Source organism: Urtica dioica, chromosome 7 (assembly GCF_054948205.1).
Source record: "Urtica dioica subsp. dioica isolate 48M chromosome 7, U.dioica_male_clone48M_v1_H2, whole genome shotgun sequence".
Classification (NCBI taxonomy): domain Eukaryota; kingdom Viridiplantae; phylum Streptophyta; class Magnoliopsida; order Rosales; family Urticaceae; genus Urtica; species Urtica dioica.
The window spans coordinates 43,275,169-43,291,616 of NC_142762.1; the positions used below are offsets into that span (position 1 = coordinate 43,275,169).

The 16,448-nt window shown below is 31.7% G+C and overlaps 1 protein-coding gene across 1 annotated transcript; it reads left to right on the forward strand.

Moving 5' to 3' along the window:
• Positions 1 to 11,993: 11,993 nt before the first annotated feature.
• On the forward strand, positions 11,994 to 14,691 carry LOC149391860 (GATA transcription factor 21-like). Its single transcript, XM_089620620.1, has 3 exons — positions 11,994 to 12,279; positions 12,696 to 13,073; positions 13,919 to 14,691. Exons 1-3 carry the CDS (start codon positions 12,070 to 12,072, stop codon positions 14,297 to 14,299), a joined length of 969 nt encoding a protein of 322 aa, XP_089476746.1. The 5' UTR covers positions 11,994 to 12,069; the 3' UTR covers positions 14,300 to 14,691.
• The last annotated feature ends 1,757 nt before the right edge of the window (positions 14,692 to 16,448 follow it).

The window sequence follows — 16,448 nt, forward strand, 5'->3', positions numbered from 1 at the left end:
TTAATCGCTATGTACGAAGCTTTTTGCGTCGATGAGTCGTTATACGATTTGAAACTTGAAGCTGCGTATGTTTGGGCTGGAAGACCAATGCCTCCTCTCATTTTGGCATCGGACGCTAGTGTGACGGCATTTATGTTAGAGAATTCAGACATTTCAGTTATTTTATGTAATGGATTTCAGACATTTACGTTATTTTATGTGTTTGATTTCAGAGTTTTCAGTTAGTTTATGTGATGAATTTCAGACATTTCAGTTATTTTATGTAATTGATTTCAGACATTTCAGTTATTTTATGTGTTTGATTTCAGACATTTCAGTTATTTTATGTGTTTGATTTCAGACATTTCAGTTATTTTATGTGTTTATTTCAGATTTTTCAGTTAGTTTATGTGCTTGATTTCAGACATTTCAGCTAATTTTTGTAATGGATTTCAGACATTTCAATTATTTTATGTGTTTGATTTCAGAGTTTTCAGTTAGTTTATATGATGGATTTCAGACATTTCAGTTGCAATAGCCTTGGCCCGTGGGCCAGCTCGGCCAATGGCAATTGCAATAGCCTCGGCCAAAGGCCGAGCTTGGCTATCCTCGGCCATCGGCCCGATAGCCTCGGCCAAAGGCCGAGCTCGGCTATCCTCGGCCATCGGCCCGATAGCCTCGGCCAAAGGCCGAGCTCGGCTATCCTCGGCCATCAGCCCGATAGCCTCGGCCAAAGGCCGAGCTCGACTATCCTCGGCCATCGTCCCGATAGCCTCGGCTAAAATAGGTTGTTAGCTGGTGTACTTGGTTGAGTTGTCACAGGAAATTAGAGACATTTTTCCTTTATTTTTATTTTTTTTGCTTGAAAGTTTTCTTATGATTTCAAATATTAAATGTAGTTCTTTCCCTTTTCAGCATACTTACTGTGTTTTATTGGCTTTTTTATATTTATTTTTATCACGCAGTGCCGAACTTAATTATCTTATATGAATTAGTACCGTTTTGAGCCGAGGATAGCCGAGCTCGGCCTTTGGCTGAGGCTATCGGGCCGACGGCCGAGGATAGCCGAGCTCGGCCTTTGGTCGAGGCTATCGGGCCGATGGCCGAGGATAGTCGAGCTCGGCCTTTGGCCGAGGTTATCGGGCCGATGGCCGAGGATAGCCGAGCTCGGCCTTTGGCCGAGGCTATTGCAACTGCCATTGGCCGAGCTGGGCCACGGGCCGAGGCTATTGCAACTGAAATGTATGAAATCCATAACATAAACTAACTGAAAACTCTGAAATCAAACACATAAAATAACTGAAATGTCTGAAATCCATTACAAAAATTAGCTGAAATGTCTGAAATCAAGCACATAAACTAACTGAAAACTCTGAAATAAACACATAAAATAACTGATATGTCTGAAATCAAACACATAAAATAACTGAAAACTCTGAAATAAACACATAAAATAACTGAAATGTCTGAAATCAAACACATAAAATAACTGAAATGTCTGAAATCAAACACATAAAATAACTGAAATGTCTGAAATCAATTACATAAAATAACTGAAATGTCTTAAATCCATCACATAAACTAACTGAAAACTCTGAAATCAAACACATAAAATAACTGAAATGTCTGAAATCCATTACATAAAATAACTGAAATGTCTGAATTCTCTAACATAAATGCCGTCACACTAGCGTCCGATGCCAAAATGAGAGGAGACATTGGTCTTCCAGCCCAAACATACGCAGCTTCAAGTTTCAAATCGTATAACGACTCATCGACACAAAAAGCTTCGTACATAGCGATTAATAGCTCCGCCCGAGATATGTCTTTCGCAAGTGCAGGGAGTTCGAATCGCGATTCATTAGTATATTCCCATTTTGTACCTTTGTTCACCCAAGTACCATCAAATAAACAACATATATTAACGTTTGAACCTGTTAAGAAGTTAAAAAGTATACATTAGAAGTCAAATCTGTACAAGTTAAAAAGTTCGAAATGAAATCGAAATAACAGCTATAAAGTTCGAAATTACAGACAACAATTTCGAACTTTTTTCTGGATCCAACATGACGGACTCAAACTCTTTTTCTCAGGAAATCAAACATCTCTCTTACAAAATATCATCGAATTAGGGATCGAAACTTACCCATTTTTCTTCTCTTAACTGTTTAACTACATAGAAGGCCCAAAAAATTTGAGTTTAAACGAATTAGGGCGTGGGAATCGTAACCTTCGAAATGCAATCGAAATAACAGCTATAAACTTCGAAATTACAGACAACAATTTCGAACTTTTTTCTGGATCCAACGTGACGAACTCAAACTCTTTTTTTCAGGAAATCAAACAAATCTCTTACAAAATATCATCTAATTAGGGATCGAAACTTACCCATTTATCTTCGGGGTTTGCCGTGCGTCGGGGTTTGCGACGATGGGCGTGCGTGGAGATGATGAAGACGATGGGCGTGCGTGGAGATGATGACAAGGAAGACGATGAAGATGAAGACGATGGTGAGCGTTTTTTTTTCCTTTTTTTTTTTAATTGAAAAAACACGCTTGAAGGGACGGAGAGAAGAGAAGAGAGTGAGGGACGGGATGAGCGGGTTTTTTTTTGGGTTTTGAATTGAGGCACGCGTGATAAAGGGAAGGGAATGGGAGTGGAGACAAATAAAGGATTGTTTTTTAAAAGAATTTTAACTTAAGGGTAATTTGGACAATACACATGGTCAAATGCTTGGTTTCTCTAAAGGACCCAAAATATGGCTTGGTTTTCAAAACACATGCTACACTAAGTTTGGTTTATCAAGTTTCCCTGTATATATATATAGATAGATATATATATATATATATATATATGCAAAATTATTATTATTATTATTATTATTTTATGTTGCCGACGTGTTGCTGCTCTGATACCAAGTCGATTGGAAATTCTATTATTGCTCAGGTTTAATACCAATCGACTTGGTATTAAGTGTGGGCTTTCGAAACAGATGTAAACCAAAATTCCGCTCTGATATGTCCAAAAAGCAAAGGGATTATTCCTAAACTATTACCTCTACACTATTTTTTGACCAAAATCCAATATGTCTAAATTAATCCAAATATATGACTTTCATTTTGTTTAACTTACTCTTTTACCCTTTTTATACTCTCCACTCATTTGTCTTTCTCTCTCTCTCTGCTACAATGATTCTATCTTCTTCTTTTTGATGTGTGTTCTTCAATCTGTGGCCAAACCCTAAAATCAAAACACAAATCTTCGTTGGAGAAAGCTGGTACTACTTGAAGAAGCTTATCAACGACGTCCACAACAAGGTGGAGTCAACGCACAACACGGAGCGAGGACGCGATGCGGCTCGGCTTCCGAATCGAGCTAAAACCAGCTCGACGAAGACGATCGTCGAGCTCCAGGGCGTTCGTTGCTCTGTCACGCCTGGAGGGATTCGAAACTCGCCGTCGCTCTCGACTCTTTTGGTTGGGCATGGGCGAAGAGGGTTTCGGTGCCGTCGACGGCGAGGTGGGAGGAGCTGAGGTGGGCCGGGGTCGAGGGCACGACAACGGTGGTCGGAGGAGGCATAGCTCGGCGACGTCGTTTGGGAGGCCTGGGATCAGCTCTGAAAATTTATAGGTTTTCGTTGAAGATTTATTGACATTGATGTCAATAAATATGCATTTTTATTGACATCAATGTCAATAAATCTTCAAAGGAATTTCCCAGAATCGTTGAAGATCTTCAAAGGAATTTCTCAGAATCGTTGAAGATTTATTGACATTGATGTCAATAAAAACGCATATTTATTGACATCAATGTCAATAAATCTTCAACGAAAACCCAGAAACGTGAGACGTGAGAGAAGACACATAGACATGAAATACGCAGGAAAAGAGAGGGAAGAGAGAGGGACGTGAATAACCCATCCCATTAATCCAAAAATAAAAAAAGAAAGTCAAATAATTAAATAAGAAAGAAAATCAAATGTTATTAAAAGTAAGGGTATTTTTGTATTTAGTGAAAATAGGTAGTCATAGTTTAGGATTTATTTGGGTTTAGTAGATTTTGGTCCAAAATCTTTGTACAAGTCATAGAATAGGAATAATCCCAAAAGCAAAACCTAAATTTTGTTTCGGTTCCACTTTCGTGAACTGCCATAATAAAACTCTGTTTGTTTACCATAGGATAAATCATTTTTAATTTTATCTAATGAATAGTATCATAATGAAATTTTAGATTTGCAATTGTTACTGTCCTTGTCCGTGCAGTGAAAAAAAAAAACATCTACCTAGTTTTGCTGGTTTATATCCTGTTTATTCCCAAAAAACAAAAAACAAAAAAAAAACCTCTAGCTATCTCTGCGTTGGACTGTTTGGTTACATTAATGTATGCTGTTTCGAATAAACTCACTACTAGTAGTTTTTTTTTTTTTTTTCCCTGTCTTATGATTTGACTTTACTCTTTCGAAATGTAAAAACAATAAACATTCTGCAAAAGACATGACTGGCCAAAATACCTGCCGATATATAAATAGAGAAATTGCACAATTTGCCACAAATTTCTTAACATTTTCTCACTTTCCACCAAAACACTAATTTGTCCCAAAATTACACCATCTATGTCAACAATGTTGACATTTATTTTTGCCCTTCACTATGAGATGTCAACATTGTTGACATAGATGTCAACAATGTTGACATTTTTGTGACATTTTGGGCCAAATTAGTCTTTTGGTGAAAAGTGAGAAAATGTAATTATAAAATTAGTGGTAAATGGGGCAATTTCTCATATAAATATGAAAATAGGTACCAGAATAATTTAATCATTACAATTTACAAGCTACATTTATTAAACGCAACTTATGGTAAATTCTAGCTACATCTACGATATTAACGTTGCAGATGCTGGTGGGTGATAGAAAACCTGTTCTACTCGACTTGTTTCTATAGGTCTAGGACCATATATTTTCAAGATAAAAACTAATGGTCCAATTATGTACGTGGTACATGTTCAGTTGAGGATGATAGGGCTATGTAAATATGTACCGCAATTGTATTTTTCATATGGAGTTATTGGCGTAAAAAATATTCAATATTTTTTTTATTTATTGCGGTTTAATATCCATTCTTTAAAAAAATTTGTAACTAACTAAGTCATTTTAATCTTAACGTTTGAAATTTAGCCAACGTTTGGAAAATTTTGGAAAAAAAAGCCAAATGTATATAACGTGGCAATTGGGGTGATGGGTAAATGTGTCATTAAATAAATTTAACGTTTTTTTTTTTTTTTTTCTAGATTCATCGCTTTTTCTCTCTCTTTTGAATTCGTCACTTTCTCTCTCCTACTTTTTTTCAAACATTTTTTTTCATCAAAACTTAAAAAATCCATATTTATCTCATATGAACTCGAAATTGTGTGATTCCAAATCCTACGGATTCGTGGCGCCGATATCTTCAAAAATAAACCCATTGTGTTGGATGAAAAATAATTTTTAATGTCATAGATGTAGAAAAATTAAGTTACTGTCTTAGATATGGAAATAACAGAAAATTTCGGAAATAAAAGTCATTAGAAACACACGTAAACATGACGCATTACACATTTTTTTTAATCAAACACAATAGATCTATTCTTGAAGATCTCAGCACCACGAATCCGTAAGATTTAAAATCACTCAATTTCGAGCTCATATGAGATAGATATGAATTTTTGAAGTTTTTATAAAAAAAATATATAGGAAAGAAAATAGGAGAGAGCAAGTGACTACAAATTTACAAACATTGGCTATTTCAAAAACATGAATATTTTTGTTGGCTATTAAACTACACTGCCCTATATTTTTACTCAAAAAATAAATTTTTTTAATTATAAATAATTATTTTTTGATGTCAATCTCCTCCTCCCCCCCAAGGGTGTTCATGGAAACCGCTTAATCGAACAATCCGATCATTCAAATCAAATCGCACTCTTTTTTAAATCGTCCCATCAAAATCCAATGAAATTTGAGTCATAACCAACCTCATCTGCAATTGTTTCGAGTTGATTTAAAATTTTTAATAGTCGTAAGATTGCGTTGAACCAAATTAATCCGATGATGTTAATCCTTTAATTTTTTTTTAAGATTGCAAATATTTGATATATATTACTGTTAATTTTTTTAAATAATATTATAGTTTATACTTACTTGATATATATATCTTATTTAAATTTAAACTTATGTATATATTATGTGTGTAAACACTGTACTCATTTAATGTTAAAAGCTTATATAAGAGACTAAGCAAACAATCAAATTTAAGAAAAAAAATGAAATTTAGATAAAAACAGCAGTAAGTAGAGTCATAATTGTGGATATGATTTTATATATGAATTTATTTTTTTTTTCTCTTTTTTCGTGATAATATGTCACTTGAAATTATTGTTTCAATTTTTAACTGATAAAAATTATAATCAAACTATAATATTTTATGAAATATCTTCAAGCCGAATATATAACTAATGTGTAGAAAAAATCTGTTTAGTTGTATTTCTTTTCAATTTATCCTAAAAATATATTTTAAAAAATAGATTGATGAAACATATTTGTATCAATATAAAAATAAAAACCCATAGTTATTATTTATTGTTGAAACCGTACTGCTGAAATTAATTTTGAATCTAATCATTATTTGTTTTACCTAGCTACTTATTTAATATACATTTTTATTTTTATATTTTTTGAGTATTTCTCTCAAAATTACTCTTTTGTTTATGATTTCTTTATATTACCAGAAGTACCTGCCTTTTATTTATTATATGAATACACCTATATATACTACCCATTCACAACACGCAAATAGACAAATTTCATTTTCTAGACTTAAACACTAGCAAAATATATTGGTTAAATCTTTTAAGTTCAAAATATCTAGAGTTAGACTTGTGGCCCATTTTCAGACAAAAATATCTCTTTACACAATTTTTCACACTTCTTTATTTCTCCAACTCTCTATTTTAGCACTTTTGAAGATCTCTTTATGATTTTCGATGATCTCCAATAATTTCTAATGAACACGTGCAAAATTTATTTTAATTTTGTTTTCATTTTTTACTATATCAATGAAAAATAATAATGACAATTATCGCTAAGCAATGCAAATCGTCGCTATTCATCGCAAAACATCGCTAACCACCGCTAACCATTGCAAACTATCGCAAAGAAATTGAAAAAGAGCAACAGGGACTCTTTTATAAAACTGAGAAAGAGCAACAACGACTCTTTTTTGTAGTCGTTGTTGTTCTTTTCCTGTTTTTAACTAACAGTTAGCAATGGTTAGCGATAATTGGCGATGATTAGCGATGAAATTCATCATTTTCTTCAATGATATAGCAAAAAATGAAAGAAAAAATTGATTATTTTAAATTAGTTTTTACGCATGTTTGTCGAAAATCATCGGAGATCGTCGGATATCATAAAAAATCATTGTAGATCTTTGAATCGTTAAAATAGAGAGTTTTAGAGATAAAGAAGTGTGATTTTTTTAATTATATAAAATTAAGTGGATGAGATATTTTTGTCCGAAAATGGACCAAAAGTCTAATTTGGAATATTTTGAATATAAGAGGTACATCCAAAATATTTTTTTATAGTTTTAAAGTAATGAAATTTCTTTATGTATATATACATACACATGCCCGTGCACGTTTTAAAAAAACTAGTTATTCTAAAAGTATCCAAGTCAATTGCTACTTAAGAATTAAGATGAAAAGTAGGGCAAAAACCGAAATATCTTTTTTTAATGTAACATTCTTTAGATCATGTAACATACCAACTGAATCAACAAATACACCTTTACATAAAATTTTACACTAAAAAAATATATGGATTTAAATAAAAAAAGAAAAAAAAAAGAGACATATATACCTACCGCTCAAAAAAATGAAACAATTCAGTCTATTTCTGAGCGTAGTTGTTGCATGTGTTTACTTGTTAATGTTTTGTTACAATGTCGTTTTCTATTTGTACGTATGTATTAATGTTTATACTTGTGGCGTGGGTATGTTTTTTGTTCACAAACTCATTTTGGCGGCTGAGTTTATTTAATATAAAAAAATGATTTTTTTTTCTTTGTGACTAATAATTAACAAAAATAGAGATTCTATATATTTCGGGGGCTTAGTTCTCCACTAACCCAGCAGGTAACAAAAGCCTTTATATCGAGCAAAAAAGGGTTTAGTGAAAGCTAGCCCTAGCTTGCTTATCTAACAACTTTGGGAGTTGCCACCTCTCATTCTTATACTTCCAAGCTCATTTCATACGTAACCTCTCGAGTGAAAGAAATACATTGATCTCATAGTATATATAACACTTTTACTAATTAATTAACCACGTCCAAGCATCATAGTAGCCTTTTTGTGTTGTCGTTTTCATGTGACTATATATACACACTACGTACTTTATAGCAGTCACAATAATTTTCACAAGACAACAAAATGTATAGCTTTTAGAAGGACCAAACCCTAGCTCCCAATTTTCACATCACTAGGTCTCTACATTATCCCTTAATGAAAAGAAGAGGGAAAAAAACACTAAAAGGAATGTTATATTTTGACAACATTGCAATTGAAATATATACAGATTGAAAAAGTTGCACTATATATAAGAGTTGATCATGTCCCCACTTGGGTAGTTTTAATTACCTTGATAATTAAAAAAAATAAATTACGCCCTTATGGTCATCATTACCATAAGAATTTGTCTAGGCCCAATTCCCAACAAAGACAAGACTAAAAACAGTACTGTGTATATTGTACCTACATATGGTCTTGAACAAAAAATGTGTCACGAGATATATATGAACACGCGCAAAAAAAAAAAAAAAAAAAATGTTGACGTTTATTAACTTGCTTTATGTGCATACGGAAACATGAATTCTCTAGACATGGAAGAGATATTTTACTAAAATCTAAGTTTTGTGTGAAGATGGTGAAGACACAATGGCATGTCCTAGAAAGATTATTGACCTCCAAAAAAGACCAAATATTAAATCTAGCTAACTCATCATGAAACCAATATACAATATAATAATTAAAAAATCACAACGGTACTTGTCCTAGAAAATTTTCCCTCAAATTTTGTAGAAGATAGGGAAACATGAGGTAGCAATGGAAAGAAGGGGATGTTATCATTTGATGATTGATCAGTCGGCCACAAATTTTGTTTTTCATTTTCTCAAACGAATGGAACATTGCCACGTGTGCATAAGTCGGATAGAGACAAATTTTGATTTTTTTTGGCAGTAAATAGAACTAGAACATGTCATGATTCGTATGTCGTTTGAAGGGCGTGATCGGTGAGCCCAGTGACTTGAAAACCAGCTTTATTATAACCACTCAATTACCAGTTTTGGTATTTTTTTGGTTGCTTATAATATGATGTGTTTGAGATAACAATGCCTTCTCTTTCCATCCTTGTAATTTCATGACAAACTAATCAACTTCAAACCCAGCTCATGCGGCTAACAATTAACCTAGACGTGGCTACCCTTTTCATCTCACAAATTAATTGAATTAACAATTTATACGTGCGTTACATATAATTTTGTAATAAAAAAGACAAAAAGCACACACATCAACATACAGTGTGTAATATACAGAAGTGCATCAAGATTTGAGCCTCCATTTTGACCAAATAAAAAATAATTAAATCGCAAACAATTAAAATAATCACACAAAAATATATAGTGGATTACTTTCCAGCCTCTCTGACTTTTTACGGTGAGTTCTAGAGTTCAGGGTTTCTTAGATGTTTTGTTAAGTGATACTAACCCATCTAGCTCAGTTTGATAAACACACGGAACTAGAATTTGAACCTAATGGGACATTTCATAAATAAAATAAAAACCTAATATATAGGACATATATATTATATAATAAAAAATACAAAATTATAAACTAGGGATAGGTAAGATTTTTTTTCTCATGTGCAAATATATATATTCAAGCTAAATATATAAATAAAATTAGTGGTAAAAAAGCAATTTTAAAAATTCTAACTCCTGTTTATGCTTCTATAGGCATAAGTTCGAGTTACGCTGAAAGCAAAATGTATGGATTATAAAGTAATATATAAAGCAAAATATATTATAAAGCTCATATTCTTTTTCCTTTAATTTCTGAGAAATTAAGGTATGTAGTTGATTCGACTTACCTGACTTGATATGAATTCGACAATTAAATATATAATACATATATATACATATAATTTATAACATATACAGTACAACTTTTGGGAAAAACCAAACTTCAACTGGGTTAGTTGGTTTTTTTAAATAACAGAATCAATCTTTTTTTCTGAATGATTTGATAAGAAACACTACACATCCTTGACGTGAACATAGTAATTATTTTTGAGCTAAGAATACAAGTTTCAACTTTCAACTAGTGGCTGATCAACTTGTAGATACAACCAAACATACAAGTGTATTGTAAAAGCAGCTGGGATTTTTCAAGTTGGTTAACGAACAGACAAAACATAATGATATACCTTGTTAGTCTGCATGGGTGAAATAAATTTCACATACTAACACAAGATCTTTGATATACTGTTTATATATACTACTTGATCATGTGACTCAGACCAGCTATACCATATTTTGTATCATCTCTTTTGTGGCCGTATCTGAATGAAAGGCATGCGTATGTGGCACTAGAAAGACCTCTTCTTGGCTTTGTAAAGATGAGTCTACTGTGTACGCGTATAATATATGATAGATCATCCCACAAATAAAATAAATAAATAAAGTAAATTTAAAAAAAAAATGGTAAAAAAAAATTAAATAAAAAAGTGGGGGTAAGGTATAGGGGAAAAATCAGAAGAAAAAAAAATGATCAGGCTGAGGGACAAAAATGTGAGGGGGGCTAAAAAAAGGGTGTCACTTTCAGGATGGGCTGTACGCAGAAATTAGCGTTTGATGAGTGTTTGGCAACATATATTAGCGACGAACAAGATGCTCCCATGCATATATCTTTGGATATATATATATATATATATATATATATATATATATATATATCCCTTCATGTCTCTGCACATAATTATTATCTTTTATAAGTTTCTTCTCTATTTCATGTAAGACAATTCCCTCCCTCAACTTCATCATTAATTCATTATATATGTTTGTGTACTGTGTATAATACATATATGCTACATATACGTAAATACTAATTTACATAAGTACTATGTATAACACTGTAATTAAATAGAGAAAAGGATAGTATATTGAAAATTAAATTATTCCTATAGGTTAATTTATTTTAATAATTAAAACAAGTGTGGCTTTTTAGTTATTCAAAATCAAGTAATAACTGCGTGTCAATGAGTTATTAGGCACGTTATTAGCTAGCTGTTCCGTTATAAGCTCGATCAATTATCTACACTCGCATCAAAATAGCAAATTTGTTGAGTAAAATAGTCAAGTATGTCAATGGGAGATACATTAATATCAGATAATAGAACACGAAAAAAGTTTTTTTTTCTTTAATTAATTTGGCATTAGGCTTTCGACTGAAATTAAAGGGGAAATTGGCGTATATGCGGGTTTATACATGTGTGTATAAATGTAATGATATACATGTTGACACGAATGTATGTATACATGTATACACACACACAGAGAATTAGGAGAGGCTTCGAGTAGTAGCATTCTACTCCTCCTTTTTATTTGTCGTTTCGAAACTTGTTTTGTTTGGATGACATGTCACGTGAATCGCTTTTCAGGCCCTTATTTTTTTTTTAAAATAATATAATAATACATATAGGTCTGAACTGTCCTTGATTTGAGCTCTTTTTCTCTTTTCTTATTTATCCCATGTTAATGATCGGTTAGGTTAGCACTTATACACCATTTACTCATCTCATCCAAAACAACACAAATAAAATAATAAGAAAAGATAAAAGCCATTTAGTTTGAGGCTTTGAGCTTTCTTTGATATATATATATGCACAGTTCTACCACCCTATCCCGAATTCTCCTTCTTTTTTGGACTTGCCTCTATAACGACTATTTTCTCTCTCTCTCTCTCTCTCTCTCTCTCTCTCTCTCTCTCTCTCTCTCTATGACTCCAGTTTTTCTGAAACCATATTCTTCGGCTTTTTCCCATGATGTTGGTGATCAAAGAGATCATCAATTATTCATTTCGCCGCATAACGAAGGATCATCATCTTCTTCTCTAGCAGTCTCACCAAGCCCTACTTTCTTTACCTCAAACACTTGTCAAGATCAAAGCACTGGTGTTTTCCAAATGCATGAACAGCATGATAAAAAGGTCAGGATTATACTAAAGTATATGTAATTAATTCTCATGACTAGGTTTAAGATGTTCCTTTGATTTATCTCGTCCTCTTCAATACATAGTTAACCTTTGTTTTTTTTTTTTTGTTAAATTTTAAGCCGCTTATGTATATACATATCATTATGGTCCCGTTACCCATATACCATTTTTTAAGATCTTTAACATAATTAGAAGAACTATAATTGATTGATCTCTTTGTGAAACAACTACTTTATTATAACATATATATAGTTGAAATCAAACTATATTGTGTTACCTTTTTGTCAATATCTATGATCCCTAATACTGGAGGGATCAAATTAATGCATAAACTGTTCCGTATAAAGAAAAATAATAGTAATAATTGTGTCTTGTACTTAAATGATGTATGTTTAATTAATTAATTTCAGGATGTGGCTGTTGATTTGGTTAGTACAAAGTATAATGATAACGGTGGGTCAGGAAAGTACTGGATGTCATCCAAAATGAGACTGATCCACAAAATGGCGAACCCAGAAACGCCTGCGGAGACAGACCTAGCCGCCAGTGGTGGCCACAATAACTCTACTGCTCATAATCATAATTATCATAATCATTATGTTAATAATAGCAATAATAATGATAATAAAGGAGTAGGATTACAGAGCGTAGACAGTAATAAGCAAGACAAAACCCAGATCACATTCAGCTTTTCTCACACAAAAAACAACAGCGCTGGTCTTAGGTTTTGCTCCGACTGCAACACTACCTCTACCCCACTCTGGAGAAGCGGTCCTCGAGGTCCAAAGGTTAGTTATATCTATACATACATACATACATACATACATATATATGTATATATATACAGCAAGATTCAAATCAGCCTGTAGCAAATAACACTATACTAGTTTGGCATTTGCATTGCAAGATATTAACTTGACTAGTTTTCAACTCTAATCCTATATACATACCGGCATAGTCACTTTAATTTCAGGCATAATTCCCAAATTTTTATATATTGCAACATCTGCTCTTTTTTCACTGTTTGTTTGTTGTGGCTTGGACATTTTCATTCATCTAAATCTAGAATTCGTCGTCTTCTCTCCGTTTCCTCTCAATCTCTCTGTTTAGCATTTACACGTCACCTCATATCTTCCTCAGTCGAGTTTGCCAGTGAGATGTTCTTTGTTGATAAACATTCAAGGCAAACTTGTCCTAATTTTAAACAAAATTGATACTTTCGAAAAAATTTCTGAGTTCAGCCGGTACATTATAAATTCCTATCTTTAAAAATTGATAATTTTATGTACCTTCTATTTTAGTATATGATCAAAACAAAGAGATGAGTTCGAGTCACTCAGAAAAATAATTACATATATATATATATACACAGTGACGGAGCCGCGATTTTCAGTCACTACAGAAAATATGATTCAAAAGTAAAATATTCAATAAATTTTTGAGGGCATGTAAGAATTTTTTTTTTTTTTTTTCTGAGGGTAATTATGAAAAATCAAATAATTTTACGCTAAAATTGAAAGAAAAAAAAAAGGTGAAAATTGTTTTTGAAACTTAAAAAAAAAAAAAAAAAATCACCTTTTACAATTGTAGCCTAAATTAGTTGTTAAAAGGTTAAGGGTGTGGGTAAATGCAGTCATTGTGCAACGCGTGTGGGATCCGGCAGAGGAAGGCGAGGCGGGCCATGGCTGAAGCCGCCACCGGCGGCGGTGGTGATTCTGAAGCCACAGTTGACAAAAAAACCAAGACCAGTGGTTATAATTACAAAAAGGCCCATATAATAAAGGAGAAGAATGGCCGTCCCAGCAACATCGCTCATCATCGTCATTACAAGAGCAAGCTCAAGCTCAGGATCGTCGACGCAGCAAAGACCACCCAGAGGCTCAACGGTAACAAGCTTTGCTTCACTGACTTGTCGTTTTCTCTAAACGACAATCACTCGGTGTTTCCTCAGGATGTCGCCGAAGCCGCTGTGCTTCTCATGGAACTGTCTTGCCACGGCCTGGTTCACTCTTGAGATTTCTTTTTATTGCTTGATTAGTAATATATATAGTACGATTAATAAAGTTTGCTAATCGTGATTTTTTTTTTTTTGTGGATTTGCTTTAGTTAAGGTAGGAGAGGATCATCAATATGTAAGCCAGGAATTTTGAGAAGAGAGCTATATAGGTTTTGAGAGTGTGCTCTCTCTATATATATAACATATCTAGTAATGTCGGGTTCGTGAGAATAATGGTAATAGAAATGTTTTAGATTTTCAGCAAATAATTTTGTTGAATAATAAACAATTTTTTTTTTTTTTTTTGCCAGTGAGTTTATAAATGTTCATGTATTTTATTATTGTTTGTTATTGTTGTCGTCTGGCTGGTGGTGACAGAATTAGGATCAAAGAGTTAAGGTATGAATCACGGGAACGGCGGCAGATCCAAAACTTGGAAAGAGTGAGAGCCAAAATTTAATTTAGGCTGAAAAAAAAAAAATTAAAATAAAATAAAATAAAATTTTTAAGCCTGAATTTTTTTGTCCTATCCCAATTTTAGTTATTTATGATTACATACGGATCATATAATAGTGTTTTTAGAATAAAATCAATATTATTTTGAATTTTTTTAAAACAGTAATGTTTTATATTTTATTTTATTGTAAACACTTATTTGATATTATTTTTCCAATAAAAGTAATTATAACAATAGAGTCAAATATAGTCCTATAATTTTTGTTTTTTTAAGTATATAAACGTCAATAAAAATTATTATTATTATAATTTAAAAAACACTATTTTTGTGATAACAATTTTAGATACGAATTTATGTAATAAGTTCAACAACATACACCTAATTTCTACTTATGTGGATTGGGAATGAGATCATTTAAAGGAAAAATTATCCGAGTCATATAATTTTATTTAAAAACCAATTCCGGAAAATACTTTTCTTTTCATAATAACTCTATTATATAGCCTTCTTGTTGTTTAAAATTTTATTAAACTTATTTTTTATTTTAATTTTATATTATCATCTATATTTATTAGTTGTTTAGAGTTTTTTTTTTAAATCGGTAAAATCATTTGAAAATAAAAAATGATTTATGAAATGTTTTTAAATTCGAGGTATTCATAAAATCATCATCTTCAAATGAGTTATTTGTCGAATTTCTCCTAAATTTACCTCTTTTTTTAATTAGAGTAATTATGTAACTATCATGAAATACACACAATTTCTTATATAACTCACTTAAATACATGCTACATAAACTTACTCTGCTTCATTTTTGCAAATATTATCTTCCATCGTCAACGATACTAAACAACTGCTTATCTGGTGTTTGGCAAAACTGTTTTTATAAAAAACTTTAAAAACGATTTTAGATTTTGTACTTGAGATGGAAAAGCTAGGATTCTTAGCTTTTAGAAAAAGTGGTTTTAAGTTTGTTATACAAATTACCGTAATATCCTCGTACATAATGTTTCTAAGTCATCTATATGATATTTTAAATTCTATCTCCCTTCATAAATTGTGAGAATTTTTGTACCATAATACATAATTTTTCTCTCTGTTTCATCTTTTTTTTTCTATCTAAGAGTGAAATTTGTTCAAGAATGATTTGTGCATTCTATTGGAATATCGTTGACCGTTGGAGTCCAATAGTAATTTGTCTTGTTACGTTATCTTTTTTTCTCTTTGGTTTTTTTTTAGAAAAAATATTATTCATATATATGTATATAAATAAACATATTAATAATTTTTATTTAATTTTTAAGAACATTTCTATTTTAGTATTTTTACTATAATATATTTATTTTACCAAACGCTAAATCAATTTTTGTTAACAGCAACAACTGTTTCATAAATAGTTTACCAAACACCTGTCAGTTTTTTGAAAAAAAAAAAAAAACAGTTTTTTAAGCACTTTAAAAAAAAAAAAAAAAAAAAAAAAAAAAACTATACCAAACGGGACAATTATACGAAAAGTTTTTAAAATGGGGTATGATGACCCAAGCAATTTTCATTCTCTCAAAATTAATCTTTAAAAAAATGTTTTATTCTATATATATTCAATCTACAAGATTTATTAGACTTGCTTTTTTATTGTTTACGATTTCATTTAGCTTTGTTTTCCTCCTTACACTTTCATTTAGAATAACTATTAAATTCATATGATAATAA